This window comes from Syngnathus scovelli, chromosome 12 (genome assembly GCF_024217435.2).
Source record: "Syngnathus scovelli strain Florida chromosome 12, RoL_Ssco_1.2, whole genome shotgun sequence".
Classification (NCBI taxonomy): domain Eukaryota; kingdom Metazoa; phylum Chordata; class Actinopteri; order Syngnathiformes; family Syngnathidae; genus Syngnathus; species Syngnathus scovelli.
Genome location: NC_090858.1, coordinates 8,891,715 through 8,910,645, shown reverse-complemented (window position 1 = coordinate 8,910,645; position 18,931 = coordinate 8,891,715). Strand labels below are relative to the sequence as shown.

The 18,931-nt window shown below is 40.0% G+C and overlaps 2 protein-coding genes across 3 annotated transcripts; one reads left to right on the top strand and one right to left on the bottom strand.

The window, feature by feature from the left end:
* Positions 1 to 228: 228 nt before the first annotated feature.
* LOC125978751 (calpain-2 catalytic subunit) lies at positions 229 to 6,712 on the bottom strand. The gene is made up of 21 exons (XM_049736378.2): positions 6,411 to 6,712; positions 5,414 to 5,483; positions 4,966 to 5,084; positions 4,570 to 4,703; positions 4,326 to 4,494; positions 4,159 to 4,242; positions 3,963 to 4,048; positions 3,716 to 3,790; positions 3,348 to 3,505; positions 3,037 to 3,206; positions 2,932 to 2,943; positions 2,604 to 2,815; positions 2,491 to 2,527; positions 2,338 to 2,403; positions 2,173 to 2,230; positions 2,019 to 2,083; positions 1,693 to 1,761; positions 1,364 to 1,442; positions 1,127 to 1,243; positions 968 to 1,023; positions 229 to 895 (listed from the first exon to the last, which is right to left on the bottom strand). The coding sequence occupies exons 1-21, from the start codon at positions 6,645 to 6,647 to the stop codon at positions 872 to 874; spliced, it is 2,097 nt and encodes a 698-aa protein (XP_049592335.1). The 5' UTR covers positions 6,648 to 6,712; the 3' UTR covers positions 229 to 871.
* Positions 6,713 to 8,422: 1,710 nt separating this feature from the next.
* fam135a (family with sequence similarity 135 member A) lies at positions 8,423 to 18,643 on the top strand. Of its 2 annotated transcripts, XM_049736370.2 has the most exons (21): positions 8,423 to 8,714; positions 9,639 to 9,771; positions 10,575 to 10,654; positions 10,778 to 10,917; positions 10,996 to 11,066; positions 11,175 to 11,348; positions 11,501 to 11,627; positions 11,842 to 11,995; positions 12,357 to 12,434; positions 12,822 to 12,871; positions 13,518 to 13,676; positions 13,774 to 13,847; positions 13,946 to 14,100; positions 14,217 to 16,074; positions 16,158 to 16,318; positions 16,400 to 16,491; positions 16,571 to 16,668; positions 16,810 to 16,961; positions 17,040 to 17,150; positions 17,220 to 17,333; positions 17,642 to 18,643. In XM_049736370.2, the coding sequence occupies exons 2-21, from the start codon at positions 9,695 to 9,697 to the stop codon at positions 17,845 to 17,847; spliced, it is 4,131 nt and encodes a 1,376-aa protein (XP_049592327.1). In that variant the 5' UTR covers positions 8,423 to 8,714; positions 9,639 to 9,694; the 3' UTR covers positions 17,848 to 18,643. The 2 variants fall into 2 exon arrangements, with proteins under 2 accessions (XP_049592327.1, XP_049592329.1); XM_049736372.2 differs by lacking the exon at positions 12,357 to 12,434.
* The last annotated feature ends 288 nt before the right edge of the window (positions 18,644 to 18,931 follow it).

Below are 18,931 nucleotides of genomic sequence, written 5' to 3'. Positions count from 1 at the left end.
TAAGGTGGGAACAATATTTGCACACACAAAAATTACTTATTATTCAACAAATAATGTATGAATTTTATTGACAAAACTGTGAAATGCAGGAAGTGGGTATCAATGCATATTAAAGTATTTAGAAACTATTTACTCAGTCCTCCCATGTATTAATCAAGCCCCATTTATCCCCATGTAGAGAAAAAACAAAGTTTGAGTTGTCATCATTCCAAAACTGAGTCTTAAACGTGAAGCTCCCCAAAAATCTTTATTGAATAAACGGAATTTACAATGGATTATTTTGTAGAACAATCATTCCCTTAACTGACAGATTAAGTTACACACCATATCCAAAGAAAATTGCATTCAAAACAGAGCAAATATTTATTTAAGGGAGGAGTTTGCATTAAAAGAAATCTTATTCATACTTTAATTTGTCAAAGTTGTTAACGGTCAGTATAAAGCTGGGAGTAATTAATTATTTAGTAACATGATATGAAAAACTAAAACATTCCTCCCCATTTTGTACCTTATTTCAGAAACCACCACACCTGACAAAAAACAACCAATGACAAAGTTTGACCAACAACGAGTCAATCATTTGTCTCCATTTTGTGACAACCATAAACAATGAAATCAAGAAGCAGTGAAATGATAATAATTCAACAAATGGACTCTATTTGCACATCAATTATGGGAAACTCTCACTGAAGGCTAAACCTAAACTCTGTCGGTCACAATTCACAATAACTGCGAACATGTGCTCTTGTGAGGCTTTAATAGTAAAGTAAGGCTACATCTAAATTTTGCATGTGTTTTTTTAAACTGCAAACTCCCCATTTAAGTGATGATTGTTCTTTTCTTCTTCTTTTAAAGAGTATAAGCAGCTCCTTTATAACATGGACAATTCCAGCCACTGGGAAGAAAAACAAACAGCAAAGAAATGTTATTGTCAAGTATAACTTCATATTTTCACTCCACCTCATACCTGCAAGTAAGTCAACTCTATAACACCAGAACCATTGTCTATGGACTGGAATGCATCTGTTGGGAAGAAAGGTTGCAATTATTTTTTGAAATGTGTTCATACAGTACAAATCAAAAGTTTTGAAACACCTCCACGTCAATGTTAGGTAGACACACTCACGGAAAAGTGACTCCAAGCGGATAAGGCAGCACACAAAGTTGTCAAAGTCTATGGAGTAGTCTGGTTCCCTGTAGCGAGCAACGACAATCTGGTGCAACTGGTTGTTGAGTGAGAAACCTGCAAACCAAATTTCAAATAACAAAAAAAATGTCACCCACAGATTACACATCTCCCTAAAGTGAGTCAATGTCAAGTTCTAATCAAAACATCATCTGACATTATTTGAAATGGACTCACCAGCATCTTCTACTGCTAACCGCATCTCAGAAGAGCTCATGCAGCCACTGTTGTCTGCATCTTTTTCTTTGTAAATGTCCTAATGGGAGAACCAGACTTCTCATTATCTGCAACCACCAATCGAACTAAATACGTAAAATAGTCACCAGCCACAGTATTAGTCGGCAAAATAGAATTCAAGCCGTGATCATAACAATTGCCTCTAATGATGATGCAGTGTAGTTATACACCAGTCCAAACTGAGCATTATTATTTCAATAAGGTGCAATTTTAATGATAGCCGTTCTTAATGCTGTAGCCAGTGAAAACCGGGTTTAAGGGTTGCTTACCAAAAACTTTTCAATCTTGGTCCACAAAATCTTAAATTCCACCAGTCCTAGTTTGCCGCTTCCATCTTTCTTTGAAGGGATTGTTAAAGTTAATGCAAAGTTCATTTAATGCAGACAAATTCACAACTAATTGGGTGTTAAGTTAACTAATTGTACACACATCAACAATCTTCTTTTTTTTTTTGCAGGGTGGTTTATACCGTGTTTATCTTATGATGTCATATTTTTCCGTAACTGACTTCTAAGAAATGGAATCAAGCCACATCCAGATATATTTATTTGAACTGCCTTCTTGCAGTGTGTTGGAATCCAGGCTCAAAGGATACGTCAAGCAGGTTCACCATGTTGCGACACGTGGTCAAGCTGAACCCATCAGTTTTGATGTCCCCTCCTGAAAATGGAACAAGGATCAAGTTATTTGTGGATCAGATGGAGGTACTAACTGCTCATATTGAATTAGCTTGAGAAATTTTCTCTTACGGTTTTTAACCACTCTGTTGAGGATTCTCTGCAGCTCAAATGCAGAAATCTCCACATCCTAAAAGTCAAATGAAAATGATTACACATTTATACTTGAATTAAAAAAAAAAAGAAGTGTTTCAATCAAGTACTTGAAGAGGAAACATTCAAGTATTGATGACTCACATGTCCGGCCAGCTGTCCAAACAGTCTCTTGAACCTGTCATCAATATCGCCTTCATCTATGTCAATCTAAAGAGTAAAAATTGAAGAGAAAAAAAAATCTGGATGATTTGCCACTCCACCCTGCTGCATTTTGACCAAGCAAAATGATTTTACCTGTTCAACATGGCAATCAACGGGATCGTCAATCTCACTGACAACAGACAAAGATAATTGCTTTACATCTTAATTAAATCACACTGCTCAATATTACACCCTGTAATACATACTGAAAATCCGCTGGTTTCTCGGAGAACACCCGTATATAAAAGTCTCCATTCTTGTTAGGCTCAAATGTGGAGGGAATGATGAGGTACTCCCCAGGGGGCAGATGGTGACGGCTGCTCACTTCTCGGAGATTGATGAAGGTCTCAGAGCGTGCTGCTGAGCGGTTACGCAAGAAGAAATTTTTCTTCAGGTGCACTTGCGTGGCGCCATAATACTGGAAAATGACACATAGAAAAGTTACATGAGAATATGTCGACACATTGTGGTGGGAAAATGTAACATCAATGCAGTATTTTAAACAGAGATAGCGTCTGCTTTTTCCACTCCCACCTCCTCAGGCAGCTGGAAAAAAAGACAAAAACAAATCTATAATAAGAAAAGAGGGTCGGTGATATGTAGCGTCAGTGTTTTATTTTGACTTCCAGTGTCGTTCACCTCATACATGAGGAAGCCAATGGTCTCCATATCCTCCCCCATTTTTCTCCTGCGACGTTTGTTCTTCTGCATCAGTCCTACGATGAATGTGCAGCCGTCTTCTCCGTCATAGGGGTCATCGTCCACTTTGTCAAGTTTTATGACAAACTGAGGATTTGTCCAGAAGGTTTCTAAGCAAATGAAGAACAACAGCGTTTTGGCAGCAACTAACAAATTAAATTAAATTAAATTAGATTAAAAAATAAATCAATTCTGACTTTATGAATCATCAACAAAAAAACAAATCAGGAAAAATAAGTTATGTCAAGTACCAGGATAGTTTCTGCAGCCACCAGCAGAAACTCCAGCTCTCCAGGTTTCTTCAAACTCTATCTCCGCCCACTTCCTGTACTCTGATGTTAGGGCATCGGGTGTGAGGTTGCAAATCTCTATACGAGAATATTCTCTCAGGAAGTCAGAAAATGACATCCTATTGGAGAGCAGAGAGAGGATGAGCACAAAAATAATCAATTCTAGTGAAAGAAAAAATCCACACTTTTTTCTTTTTTTCCTTGGATTTACTTGGCTCATGACCGTAATCAGCTATAAGGTCTTGCCTCTTTACCATTTTCATGTGTGTGTGTGTGTGTGTGTGTGTGTATACGTGTGCATGTGTGCGACTGTCAGAGTGATCAATTACCAGAACTCCCCATCTTCCTGGCGGTTAGTCAGCCTCTGGCGGTCATCATCGCTTACATATCTCCACTCAGAAGAACTACAAAAATAGATTTTATTCAAATATTGCAGGAGGGGGGGGGGGCATGTATATGAATGAACACTACCGACCACACGCCATCGTGAGAGGTGAAGCCACTGGCGGCCATCTTATGTTGCTATATGCTATTTTTAAATTACCGTGCATTGATTTAGCACTGTTTACTACTCACTTGTCACTCCAGGCTCCATTCCACTCCACCTGACCCCATGGATTTCTGATTCTGATCAGCTCCTCCATGCCTCCTCTGTACTCCACCTAACATTTAATACAGAAATGAAACCACTTATCTAGTGTGTTTGCTATTTGATCAACTTTAGTTGTCTCTGTTGTCATAAGTATAAGCAATCCTGTGAGGCTGACTTTACCCGCTCAGCTGCTGTCACAGAGTAGGCGTGGCCCTTCACCAGCTTGCGATGCGTGATAGCTTCAGAGTCGGCTGCATTGGTGATCTGGGATGAACAGAAGTGTCAGTAACTATGGCAACAGATAGTGACCAATGTAATTATGAGAGCAGCAAGAAGTTCAAACTGACATCTATGGAGCATCCCAGAAGGGAGCCTCTTTCCAGGGCCTTCCTTAAGATATTAAAGAGGTGAGGATCGGGGTTGGATAGGTCATGCCTCTCAGCGATGCCTCCAGTGAAGTCCTCGAACCCTTCGGTGGTGCTTCCTCCTGAGAGAGCCTCGTAGCATCCATTTAACCTGTAGCAGCAAACGGAAGAAGGTGTAGAAGAATTCAGAAGCAACCCAGACACAGATCAGATGCTTCAGTCATACTTGGCGTAGGCCTTCTCCAGCAAAGCACTCCAAAACTCAGATCCATCCTCTGAGTGGAGAAACAGCAGTTCTCCATCTCTGGTGGGTAAGCGGTCATCAACCACCACGTCCACCCAGTCACCAAACTGCCAGAACTAAAAATGCAAGAGGAAGTGCTGAAGCTAATTGTCTAACGTGCAAATTCAGTTCCAGTTAGTCATATGCCAATTCAAGCCAGATTCTTTCAAATTCTCTTGGGTGGCTAGCTCAGCTCACTTAAGGTGGACAAACAGGCTCGCTCACTCTAAACACCATCTCGGGACTGTTCCTCATTGTTTCACATTATTTAAATTTTGTGTGTGTGTGTGTGTTCAATATTATATATATATATGTATATATATATGTATAAAAATATACCTCAAAATGGAAGATTCCAGCATAGTCCTCATCAAAACTTTGGTCATGCGGTACAACACGAGACAAAATCTGCTTGTTGAGTGTCAAGGATGCAATAGCCGCCAGGAGCCAGCAGTCACCTGACCACAAATTTGATTGTTTTACCAGAGAGCAAGAGCCGTTGGAAATTATGCTTCATATATGTACTATGTCATAGTTAAACCACAGTAACTGTCTTGTCTTGTCTTGTCTGTTACCTAAAGTGCTCACCACTGAGCCCTACCTATGTTTGGTTCAGACAGGGCGTAGACAGAGAGATCCTTGATATGCCAGTTCAACACATTTTGTACAAAGACTGCACGTTTACTATCTTAAGGCGTTATACAGACCAGAGGAGTAAAAGCCATAATTTACAAGTATGCAAAGTATTTTTAAAAGAATTTTTGGTGAGTGTGTATGCATGTCTCACCAAGTGCTCCCTGACAAATGTCAGTCCTGGTGGCATCGCTCAGAATAAATTTGGGATTAGAAACAATTTCCTAAGAAAAAAAAAATGTCGTTAATGAGTAAAACATGTAACAGTACCGTATTTTTGGTGTTGTTGTTCAGACACAGAGGAAAATGTACGTTATCTGGGCACACGTACCGCTGCCACATGATTTCAGATTTTGGCAGTATCATTGTGACGTGCATAGCTTTATGTAGGTAGCATATTATGTCATAATGAGTTAGCATGGTTTAAGATGCAATAGAGCAGGGAGGCAAGGTAGAGTATTTACTGCCAGAAACAAAATAAAAAGACACTTTAAATAAATAAAGATCCATAGTAACAAACAAGCACAATGATACAACAAGGACTGGAAGAAACTAAGGAACGAAGCAAACAGGCAAGACAGAGGAACACCTGGGCAAGATGCAAATTGCAGAGGAAGCAATGAGAATGCATAGGGGACAGGTTAACAAACAAAGGTGGAAACGCCCCAAGATATATAACACGCAAAACAGGATACAAACGACAAGAAATCAAAACTTGAATTATATATACAGGACTGTCTCAGAAAATTAGAATATTGCGATAAAGTTTTTTGGCTGTACTAAGTTCATCTTGTTTTTCCTTTTTAATCACTGGTTCTTAACCCGCCGAAACATGTCAGGTAATGCACCTAAAATAATTTGTTTGATATAAAAGAACCAGTGAAGTGATCAAGTTTTTTATTTTCTGTAATGTAATTAAAAAAAAAAAAATGTCATACATACTGGATTCATTACAAATCAGCTGAAATATTGCAAGCCTTTTATTAATTTTTTTTTTTTTAATAGCATTACAGAAAATATAGAACTTTATCACAATATTCAAATTTTCTGACAGTCCTGTAAATGCAATAGTACCTCCCTTTAAAATACAAACTGTAAAGCCCTAGAAATTCAGAAAACATGAGTATTTGCGTCATCACTGCTGTACCCACCGTGGGTCTCAACCACTCGATGCCTCGAACTTTATAGGATCCGGGTCCAAGTTCATTGAAGCCCAAGGATGCTGGAAGTGGCTCAAAGCTTTCATCCTCAAATAGGCGTCCTCTTTCCAGGCAGCTTCGCTTCAAAGCCTCAAAGTCCTGGTTCAGGTATGGCACTGCCTTATCGTTAGTTCCGATGCCTTGCAATTTGTCTCGGTTGTGCTGAAGCTTTTGTACAATGCCAGACATTTTCAGTGTCTTCTCAGTGACCCGTGCTGTCTGGTACTCTTCACTTAATGTCTGTGATGGGTTGACACACAACAATGTTGACTCAGGTGTGACCACGCCTTGTTTCTCATACCACCGGGGTGTTTAACTACGTGGCATTTGTAAGAACCTCAAAATAAAATACATAAGCAGGAACGTTCCTGAGTCATCAGTACTATTAAGTGGTGGTTTATTACTGCCCCCTAATTTATACCTTTAAAACACATTTACATAGCTTCGTGATATGGGGGTCAGTAGTCCAAAATGTTTATTTAAATCTTCAGTTTTTCCCATCTCACAAATACATTGACACACTCAATCATTTTTAAAATATCATTCTGTTTCCCTAAAAAACAACACACGTTCCTTGCTTGTGTGGTCCATCTCCCCTGCTAGTAGATTACCAGGCACGGCCGTTGCAGAGAAACAAGACAAAACAATTCAAGAGAAATTAATTTGTACAATATACACATAGTGACAACCAACTCGCAGATGCAGCCGTCCTACCTGAAGTATATCCACCTAAATTTTTCTGGAGTTTTAAACATTTCTGATTGAGAAAAAAAACAGATTAAGAATGCTTGAATTATGACCTTGCCATATCATGGAATTTTGAGAACGACTAAGATGAATGTGTATTTGCATGCTTACTGAGTAGCATTTCCACTTTAATGAGACAGCCAACAATGCTGTCAAAGTCGATTGCATAGTGAACATCAGCATTGCAATCGAGCAACCTGCAGTATAGCACTGTTGACGTAAAAACCTGTGGACAAACAGCACTTGTCATTATTTTTTCAAAGGTACTGAGGTCATTGTCAACGCTTAGGGATTACTTGAGATCCGCCAGGGTGTCGCATAAAACCGGCATTAAGTTTCACAGCCTCTCCCATGCTTGTTTTGTTCTTGTGGCAAGTGAATGAAGTTGACACGATCCACCCCCGTCTGACCGGCTTATCCAGTTTACTGTTAACTGCTCCACAGCACAAATGAGTCACTGCTGAGCCCATCAAATGAAGGGTAAAATAGCATCGACCCACCCACTAACACAATAAAAAGAGGTGTGGTGTCTTTTTTTTAAGTCAGTCAAAATAAAAATGAAAAAAGTGGTATGGAAATACGATTAGAGATGGCGGCCAGTAAGTAACAGCAAGGTGTGACCTTAGCGTTACTACATTAATGCCAAGGAAACATTCAGTCCATTCAATAGTACAGATAGTTTGTTTGTTTTGTTTTTTATTGTGTATAGTCAAATATTACAAATAATACAAAGCCTCCTGTTTGTTTTCAGACAAAAAAAGTCTTGCATAAAACCATTTGCAGATGAAATTGAAGGAGCTGAATAAACACAGAGAGAGAAAAAAAAAGCCATTCGGAAAGAAGTGAAAAGAAACATAGCTTATTAGCTCTCACCCCTTTATTGAAAAGTAATTATATGCACATATAATATATATAATAACATAATATACATGCATGTATACATACTTATGTATACATGCATGTATATTATTATCACAGGCAAAAATATCTATACTCCTATACAAATGGCATTAGTATACATATCCATGGCTACATACATATCCATCCATCCATCCATCCATCCATCCATCCATCCATACGCGCACACGCACTGCAGCAGTATGCACTGAAAGATTAAATAACATAAAGATCAATTTTTTAATTTTTTTTTTGTGTTTATTTCTAATTCAGCCTCAATTAAACTCTTGCAGTCTCGGTTTGAGAGGAACTTGCTCCAGTGCTGCATCGACTGCACCTCTAGCGTGTGTGCGCATGAACGCTCGCTCGTAAATGGGCAGTTTTAGCTACGCTACTGACAGCCGTTCAGATTGTGCTCGGACTATTCACAATCTGAAGAGTAAATGGCCAATCTATCATTTAAAAAGCGGCTGTCCTCTCTGTTTTTTCAGAAGGTGGGCGAGTCATTGAGCAACTAAGAAGGCTATTCCGCTTGGACGTGGCAGAGGAAAGCAATATAGCAGGAAAGGAATACGTTGGTTAGCTAGCTAATGTTAGCTTGCCAGTGCAATGGTGAGTGAGGTTTTAGCTTCTTGTAAGCTAATCTTATTTTGCTAGCTATAATATTGCTACTTGTCAGTGCAACGCGGACTGACAATAGCGATTGTTACGCCGGTATCAGCTATTTGACGTTTGTGTGCGCTGTTGCGAGATGATTTGTTGACCCCACTTGACATGTTGTGGGCCCTCAAGCGAATCCTTAGCAAGAGTCACTCCCCACTTGAAACAGCAAGACACCATTGCTGAGTTTAGGAGTCTGCCAGTTCGGGACTAGTAGTGTCTACCTTACTCGTGCCGCACTTTACGATGCAGTTACACCTCTAAGGTCTTTTTTTCCATGGGTAACAAATTGAGACAAGTCTGTTTTGGTCTTCTTAAAAACAATAAGCTTAATGTTGAACTTAACCTGCAGAGCTATTTTCGCCAACTGTCCTACTTTCGTGCGTGTTACAATTTAAAAATACACAAGCTAAGCACATTTATTTATACTGTATATACGAGTGGTTGGAAATGTTTTGAACAAGTAATGCATTGGCGGAAACAGACAGTCAACAATCTGTTTATTTTCTCATTTGCATAATATTTGTAAAATACTGTCGTTCATTTTAATAATTCATTCTAAATGTTTTATGTTATAGAAATTAATCTGGTTAAATATTGTATGTAATTGCTATTAATAATTATAATATTAATGAATCAATCAATTTCAAAGTAAATAAAAACTGCATGTGCTGTATATCGTCATTGCCTTCCTAAGGCACAAAAAAGCTGAATCAGATTGTGAGTATATAATATTTATTAATCATTTATAGGGGGTAGTGCTATGACCCCTGGACGGGGATGACGCTAAAGCTGTTCATCATTCAACTCTCGTTTATTTGACTCATATTCATACTTCTCTTTGTAATAACTGTTATATGTATCTGTTTTCTTTAGCAGGCCTTTATATGTGTCCCAGATGATGTGAGGCAACTCAGCGTGTAGGCACCACCATGACTGAAGTTCAGGCCACGGTGGAGTTCTCAGTGGAGCTCCACAAGTTTTACAATGTGGACCTGTTCCAAAGAGGGTGAGTTAGACTTGATCGTGTCAAACTTTAGAGCAAGCTAATTATATTGGTGCAATCACCATGGGTCAAGGGATATGCCAAAGGTCATGGCACATACATTAGTTCAGTTCACATTGGGTGTAGTGATAATGAATGAAATGTTAAATGAAGTTTGAGTTTTGTGTAGAGGAACAGCTTTAATGCCTTTTAAAATTAAATATCAGCAACATATTACGAATAGGTAAAATCAATAATTTGTCTTTTCCAGGACCAAATGATACAGACAAGTTCAATACTAACAGTTTGAACATGGACAATTATTGTGCAATGAAAAGTACACTCTTTTTTGTGCTAAACAAGTCATTCTTATTTGCATATTTAAATGAGTAAGTTTTACTTTCAGCCAGAAGCATGAAATACTGTAGCTAGTCATGATATGCATTTGCCAGAAGCTAAACTGCACTGTTTTTTGATGGAGGAGGCACGTAAATAAAGTGTGAGGCAGTTCCACCTTGTGTCTCTTGCCATTCCTTTGTATGTGATTAGCATATTTTATTTATTTGTAGGTAATTTTGAACTGCGGCAAAACAAAACCCTGCCTCGTCTCAGCATTACATGAAACAATTCAATTCATGTAGATGAGTGACTGCAAAAAGAAAGTACTTATTATTTATTCAGAAAGGGTTTGTTGTCATTTTACAAATCAAGCCACTGGGAGGTAGTGGTAGTTTATTCATTTATTAGTGACACACGAGACTGCACAAACATTATGTAAGTCATGTCACATCAGTGTGTGTGTTTTTCTTTAATATTTTAATTTTCAGGTTCTACCAGATTCGTGCCAGTCTGAAGATTCCACCTCGGGTGCCGCATAAAATTGAAGCCAGTCTTCTTCACCCAAGCGGTAATTACACTATATTTGTGAGGATGTTAAAAATGTTTTCATGCACCGGGTTTTATGTAGTTAGGATTATAAAGAAGACATTCATGTGCATCACTGGGTCCACAAATGGTCTTCTTTGTCCAGGCTCTGATCTCGCATTTCCCGCTTCTGTCCAAGATGATGTCATCTCCAGCAAAACCTTTCAGATTCTTTACAAGAATGAAGAGGTTGTCGTCAACGATGTGCTCATCTTTAAAGTCATGTTGCTTCTGGATGAGAAGAAGGTTTTTGTTTTTAACTGTACTTTTGTGGAATATTGTATTGCATGCTTTTAACTGTTCTCTAAAAACACTCTAAAACAGGTGGAGGATTTCCTCTCTGATTTGGATTTCCAGCTTCTGTTAGATTTGTATTTCACTGATGGTGATTACACGTAAGTGTTGCATGCTGTCTCACATCTTAGTGGTATTCTCAAAGTATTTTTATGCGAGTGTGATAAAGCTAATGAATTATGTTTGTTCTTTTTGTTTCATATTTACAGACCAGATGAGCCAAGCTCATTACAGAATATCAGCAGCCGCACACTCCGTTTGCACTTTAGCCTTCAGCGAGGCATCCACCAGCACATTAACGTCATGTTTGACTATTTCCACCTTTCGGTCATGTCCGTCGCTATTCACGCCTCCCTTGTGGCGCTACATCAACCACTTATCAGGTAAAAGCGCTTCATACCTCAGCAAAGTCTTCCAGTCACATTTTGGCAAACCTCATATTTGCCTTTTATTGCTACACAAAGAACTTCACATTCACAGATTTTTCAATAACATATGCTGAATTTCGCATACTTACATATACTTTTCTGCCTAGTTTTCCTCGGCCAGTGAAGACAACATGGCTTAATCGCAATGCCCCGGCACAGAGCAAGGACTCAGTTATCCCGCCTCTAGAGAACGTGGTGTTTGGCAGCAGTTATGTCAAGCAGGTGTCAGCAGATGTAAGTTATCACACTAGTTCAATATTAAATTGAGTTTTGTTATTTACTGTAATATTGGAATTATATTTCATGTAAGACTTGAACAGGAAACCTCATTTTGAAATATTGGGAATACTGGAATACAAAATATTATTACAATTTTATAATAATGTAAAAAAAATGTGTAAGAGCTCAGTCTTTTATCTCCTCATTTTTTCTCTTCTTAATCCCTCAGGGCAGGTCATTCCTGGTATCCGACCACTGTGTGCAGCATGCCCTCACCCTCCACCATAACATGTGCTCCAGTCTCTTACTTGCCTACCAGGGCCTGTTTGACTACTTCACCAATGTCACTAAGGACCTGCCATCTTCCCATCGTATGGAATTAGGTAAACAGCATCCTTGTTCATTCATTCAAAGCAAACTGTACATGCAATGGAATGCATGCTTGTCTGTAGTCTTTATCATTGATATTTCTGAAGCATTACACGCAAGTTATATTTCATATTCTCATGTCATTTCATCCGAATGAAAATGTTGGACCCATCAAAGAATTTCCAAATTAATTTGCAGTGATTACATCTATTAGCCCCGCACACCAAATCCTAATCATTAAAATGCCCAGGCGCATCTCAATATTATGTTAATGACTCACCAAAACTAATATGCACCGGTGGACAAATACTAAACCATCCCAAAAGGACGAATTAATAAAAAGGTTAAACATGACTATATGTGGAATCTTACTAGCCAAGCCCAGCATTCAAGTCCTATATGAGCGAGTACTAAGAAGACCCTATCCCCGAAGTCAAAGGCACGTCTACATAGGTATGTCCTGCCCCTTACTATGCATACCTCGAATCAGCCTGCCTTTCTCTCCTTTTTCCCCTCTTCACTCCACTTATCTTGTATCTATACAAAAAATGGCACACTCCTATTGCGACCATATACTGAGCAGATGCAACTAAACTGCTGCCAACTTTTTCCTCCCTGTCTCTGTTGCACACTTTTGAAGTCGTGGTAGTAGCCACCGACTTGAATAACGGTCATTCTTTTCTGATCTTATCGTCTTGTTCTAGAATAATGATTACTTTCCCCACACGACTACTCTCTAACACTGCACTGTTGTTCAGTCTTTCTCAGACATATCCATGTAGTCATCAGGTAAACTACACAAGTAAATCACAGGGGCAACACTGTTCTCTTTCTTTTCAGAAAAACATGACTTGGAGGCCCGTCTCACTGAGTTATGTGAACAAGTGAAGGTAGGACCTGTTGAATAATACAGCGATGCAAACATGTTCCACTCTCTAATAATGTAATAACTTTGTTTAAAGCAGACTGGCATGCCATCCATCAAAGTTGTTTTGGGAGGATAGACTGATAATAATGTTTATTTTACAACATGAATTATTTGCTTCACTTTGTAGGTTATCTATGTTTCTATTACCATTTTATAATCTTAATATTTTCCTTTTTTTAACATTGTGTAAAAAGTGTAATAAGTTTTTAACACTATATGGATATCCATTTATTCCTTCATTCATCTCTTTGGAATGTAGGAGAAAAACAGACTACCCATAAAAAAAACAAAAACAAAAAAAAACAGTCAGGCACAGGGGGAACACGCAAAAGCCACATAGAGAGGCTGGAGCCAGAATTGAACCCTGCACCTCTGAACTGTGACGTGGACGTGCTAACCAGTGCACCAACATACTGACTGATATACAATTCATCAAAAACAAAATACTGTATACTAACTAGGATTTAGAGCCAGAGTGAACTTAACTTATAGATAATTACATGCATTTCCACTCCGTGGAAACTGTCTCTGCAAGTGTTTCTACGTACTCTACCACTTGATGCTCACTAGAGCCCTCTGCTGGTGTTTTTTTTCCCCATTCAAACTAGCAAAAAGCAGAGTCCCCTGACGAGTTGGCAGAACTGGTTAACATGAATCTTGCCCAGCTCTGCTCTCTGTTGATGGCTCTCTGGGGACAGTTTCTCGAGATTGTCTCCCTGCAGGAGCAAGTTGCTGCTCTTCTTGCTGTGGAGCACCACACACTAAGAGTGAGTTCAAACATCTAATCATTCAAACATGTAATCCTGGAATAACAAGCATTTCAAAGCAAACTTAATCTCGACCATGTACCTGCTGTTACTTCAGGTGAGGCGATTTGCAGAGGCCTTCTTCTGTCTCGAACATCCAAGACAGTCTGCTTTGGCCTATCAGGAGCTATAGTATGTTACGGTCTACTGTGAAAATCTTACTTTTGGTAAGATGATAGTGTACTTCCAGGTGTTAAATGAGTTCTTTTCTTCTTTCCTCCCTCTGTCAGTGCCCACAGTCACCAGCAGATGACTAATGCCATCAAAAGTTCCAGCTACTTTCTTGCTCTGCCTCCACTTCCAGTGGAATGTGCAGATTTGGACGGCGACATTAGCTCTCTTCCGATAATTTTTGAGGATCGCTACCTAGATAGTATTACTGAAGGTCAGTGACAAACATTGGTGTACTTTTCGAAGGATCACAGAGTAGTTTTAAGTAACAAATGTGTTGTTGTTTTTTGTTTCTATATTTATCATGATCATCCTGGTTGGATTTTGAAGATCGCGACGGACCCTGGATGGGCATGCACAACACACGGTCTACGTCAGTGCCAAGTAAATCAGATAAATCTAGTTCTAAGGACTGCGCTGCAGTGGCCAGTCTTCTACCATCGGATTCTCAATGCACTTCTGCGACTAAAACCTGGTCTGACAGCTTTGAGCCACCTCCGAAATCCAAAGGAAAATCTGTCAAACTGAAAAAGAATTCAAAGATTGAGAATCCAAAGAAGCTAATTAGACATGGCTCCAAGGACTCAGTGATTCTGGTGGGTTATAAGAATCTCAAAGCTCCTTTTGCTGACCCTAACACCAAGCATAAGGAAGGGGGTGCTCCCCTGAACTCAGCGGAGGACCAAGATGCCTTGCAGGTGGACTCGATTAGTTGCTTAAGGACTAATGATGATTCCGTCTCTGACCCCGGTGCCTCGTTGTCACATTTTGTTAAGACTGTAGTTGAGACCGTCTCTGATGACAATAGAACTTATACTGCTGCTTGTCAGCAGACAGACACCGGAACTGGCGCTATGTGCCAACAACCTCCTAACAAAGACGACCAAGTCGATCGTAGTAACCAAAAGCCGCTGCAGTGGTCTGCTGGACCTAAGCAAATTGATGTTAAACCAAGTCTCAAAAACGAAGGTGGAAAAGTTACAGTTATTACGCCGTGTCGGACTGATGGTGCTAATAACAGCAATATTCCAGAGATTACCCAGACAGAATGTTACTCTAGCCAGTCTGTGGTGGAGACAAAACAACATTGCCAGCATCCCTGTCTGGTCTCAGTACAAGTAAAGAGTGATTGTATCAGGCTGCCCGATGGAGCAACCCCGAGTGCCTCTTCCCGCCTCTCAGACTCCGGCATTGAGAGTGAGCCCAGCTCTTTTGCAGCTCATCTTGTTTCAGGGTCTCAGGGACACAGTGTGGTTGACTCAACAATGGCTGGCCCCCAGCCAGAGAAGACGACAGTGAGTTCTGCCCTCAGGCCTGCACAGCCAAGCGAACTGCAACAGCGCTCTGAGGCAGCAGAGTCTCTTCAGCCAGAAGATAGCCGTGCTGCCAGAGGGGTTCAGTCATCGCTCACTTCTATCAATTCCTTGCCTTCAGACGATGAAGGTGAATATTCAAGTGGAGCTGACGTATTTTGCAGAAGGTCTAGTATTGTGGTACAGGAGCAGAGTGTTGTGTTTTCTGGGGAGCACACAAACAAACCCGCCGTTGATGCGGCCTGTCCCTCAGATTCCGCAACAGTAGATTCCCAGCTACTAAAATCTACCTGTGATTTCGAAATAGACCCCAACCATATTGGGAGTCCTGAGGGCAGACTGGAGGAGGAATCTGGTCTCGAGGCCTTCAAAGAGTCTCAGAGTGAACCCCAAACTGCATGCCACTCAAGTAACTCCGCCACTAGTAGCACTGACCTGGTAAAACGTGGCATGGTAGAGAATTATTTTGGCTCAACTTCCAGCACAGATGTATCTGAGATAAGCCCTATAGAAACCTCCGCTATCACTCTGGGAATCCAAACAGGTCCTCAAGTTGAGGAGGATGAAGATGAAGGTGAGCACGAAATGATCGAGAATGGCTACTACGAGGAAGGAGACGCCTTTGCCTTTGTCAATGGGGTTGATGATGAGGAGCAAACTGGTGCTGATAGCGCAGCTGCTCAGGAGACGCAAGTTCTGTTCGAACAGCTCGTCATCGGCCACACCCACGAAAAGCAGGATTCTTCAAAAGCTTCTGACTGCTCCATCGTCGCCTCTGGTAGTACTGGGCAGAGGGCACGGAGACATCATCCTTCTTCCTCCATGTCTTGTAATCTCAAGTGGTATGAATGTGTACCTGCACCGCAGATGAAGGAGTGAGTTGTCATCTGACATTCACACATTACCGTTAGGCTCACATGAGAACAAAGCATTCATTGATTCAACTGTGATCATGTAGATTCATCAAGGCCAAGGAAGAAATGAAGCAATTGAAGCTTCCGGGCATCTTGTACAGTGAAGTTCCAGAGCTGGCGTCCACAGTACCCTACTTCAGCTTGGAGGAAGATGGAAGCTGCGACGAGGGCATTCATCTTATTGTTTGCGTGCATGGCCTGGATGGTAAGGCTTCACAGCATTTTTTTTTCCCCCCCCAAGCATTATATGCCATACGTGATGAGGTTGTTCCCCAAATTGCTGCAGGCAATAGTGCAGACCTGAGACTAGTGAAGACTTATCTGGAGCTCGGGCTCCCCGGTGCTCGTATAGACTTCCTTATGTCCGAGAGAAACCAGGTGATCTTTCCTGAACATTGTTTCATGATTTTTTTTTTGTGTGCAGTCAGCCTTATCATAACTTTTGCTTTCCACGCAGAATGACACCTTCGCAGACTTTGAGTCAATGACAGACAGGCTGTTGGATGAAATAATTCAGTATATTCAGCTTTACAACCTTACTCTTTCAAAAATAAGGTAATTGTAATCTTTTCAATTAGAATTTTCAATTTATATTTATTTATTGCATTGTACTTGTTTTTATTCATTTCAATTGGCACAGCTTCAGTTCAATACACTGAATTCTATACATACCTTAACCTCTACTTTTCCTTACAGTTTTGTGGGTCACTCGCTGGGGAATTTGATAGTTCGCTCTGTACTGACCAGGCCCAGGTTTAAATGTTACCTGAGTAGGTTACACACCTTCCTTTCACTCTCTGGTCCTCATTTGGGCACACTGTACAACAGTTCAGCATTGGTCAACACTGGTAGGTGTTGGGTCATGTCAGAGATTCTAATAATGGTGATAGCAGGCGGGATGCGGTTAAACAACTTGTTGTTTCTAGGCCTTTGGTTCATGCAGAAGTGGAAGAAGTCTGGATCATTGCTGCAGCTGACTTGCCGTGACCATTCAGATCCTCGACAGACTTTTCTCTATAAGCTCAGCAAGAAATCTGGTTTGTGGTGCTATTTTTGCTTATTTTGCTTTTTAGCTACAAGTACCTCCAATGATGTGTTGTCTGCAGGTCTTCAGTTCTTCAAGAATGTGGTTCTGGTGGGTTCACTGCAGGATCGCTACGTTCCCTATCATTCTGCTCGGATAGAGATGTGCAAAACGGCATTAAAAGATAAACAAACAGGTAGGATACCTCAGTATTAAACTGCTGAGACGCCCTTGTTCTGTTGCTTGTGTTCTGCATTTTTGTAAACATTCATTTCCATGCATTCTGTGTCTGCTAGCTATCTAGGCAGCATTTCTTTCATTAATTATTTTAAAGTGGAGAAGAGTCAACCAAATAAGCAATATGAACAGCCCATTAAAGAGTTGAACCTGTTCAGTGTTTATTTTTAATTTTTGTCATGGACGCTGGACAGAACTTTATCTGTCCTGTTGTAAACCCTTGGGCTATTTGACATGACAAAAATGTTTCCAATACGGCGTTACCAGGTCCCGTGTATGCTGAGATGATTGAAAATCTGCTGCTGCCAGTACTTCAGAACAAAGACTGCAACCTCGTCCGATATGATGTCATCCACGCGCTTCCCAACACAGCCAATTCTCTCATCGGTCGGGCTGCCCACATCGCTGTTCTCGATTCAGAGATCTTCCTGGAGAAGTTCTTCCTCGTTGCCGCTCTTAAGTTCTTTCAGTAGAACTGCATGAGGGAAAAGAGAATGTGGAGCTAATACCTCACTTCATTTGAATTTTACTCCAGTGACCATTGTTGGACTACTTATATATACTTTTTAATGAACCAAGTCATGCATCCTAATTAATTTTTTCTCTCTCTGTTCACAGTAATAATGGAGTTTGGTTTTATTTTTCTACTGCCAATCATGTGTTTGCAACATTTCTGCCAAGTTTTCATTATTCTTTTCAATGTTATTTATGTATGTTCCTATACAACTGTATATTTGATTCATTTTAGCTGTTGAAATGAAACTAGAGCTGCTACATTGTTAAAATGGAAAGTCTGCACATAGTCACCATTTGAAAACCAGTTTTTAGAGACCTTGCATTCATTTGCACCACAACTACATTTTACAAGCTTTTGTACAGAAAAGTCATTTGTACAGGTTGCTTTTGTATTGACTATTTTCCATCCTTTTTTAAAAGAAATGTTTGGATTTGAAACAGCAATGTTATGCTCAGACTTTGAAGCTTTTAATTTGTTTTTAATTCTTTATGCAGCATTGTGCACATTTGCCAACACGGTGTTGGAGAAAAGAAAACTAAAGCATAACATTTTCTCACAGGGAGCTTAAGCTATGCTCATTGTTGAACAAAAGCACATTTGATTTATGTCACCTGTTTATTGGGAACGTATTGCCAGTATTTGGTTGGTGACATTGGGTGATATTGTCAACTGGAAAGCATTGTTTGGACTAAAACGTGTTTTATTGGTAAATGTTTATATTATTGTACCATTAAAATTGACTCTATAATTTCTGCAGAGTATGTTGTTGCTTTTATGTACACATGTCAAACCCCTCAGTAGATGGCAGTGTTTATTAACCAAAGCATTCTGGCAAATTTGTATTTCACAGCACATGTATTGCATAAGCAAAGATTTATGGTGGAAATATGTTGAGTGAAGTTCATCAAAAGATCTAATTATAGTGGCGGACACACTGGTCAGGAACCGCTCCACGCCCTTTCCATCCCCAGGGCAACGTTTACTGGCAACATTGAAAATACTTTAAAATGTACTTCGAAAGAAATACCCCGCTAAGTAAA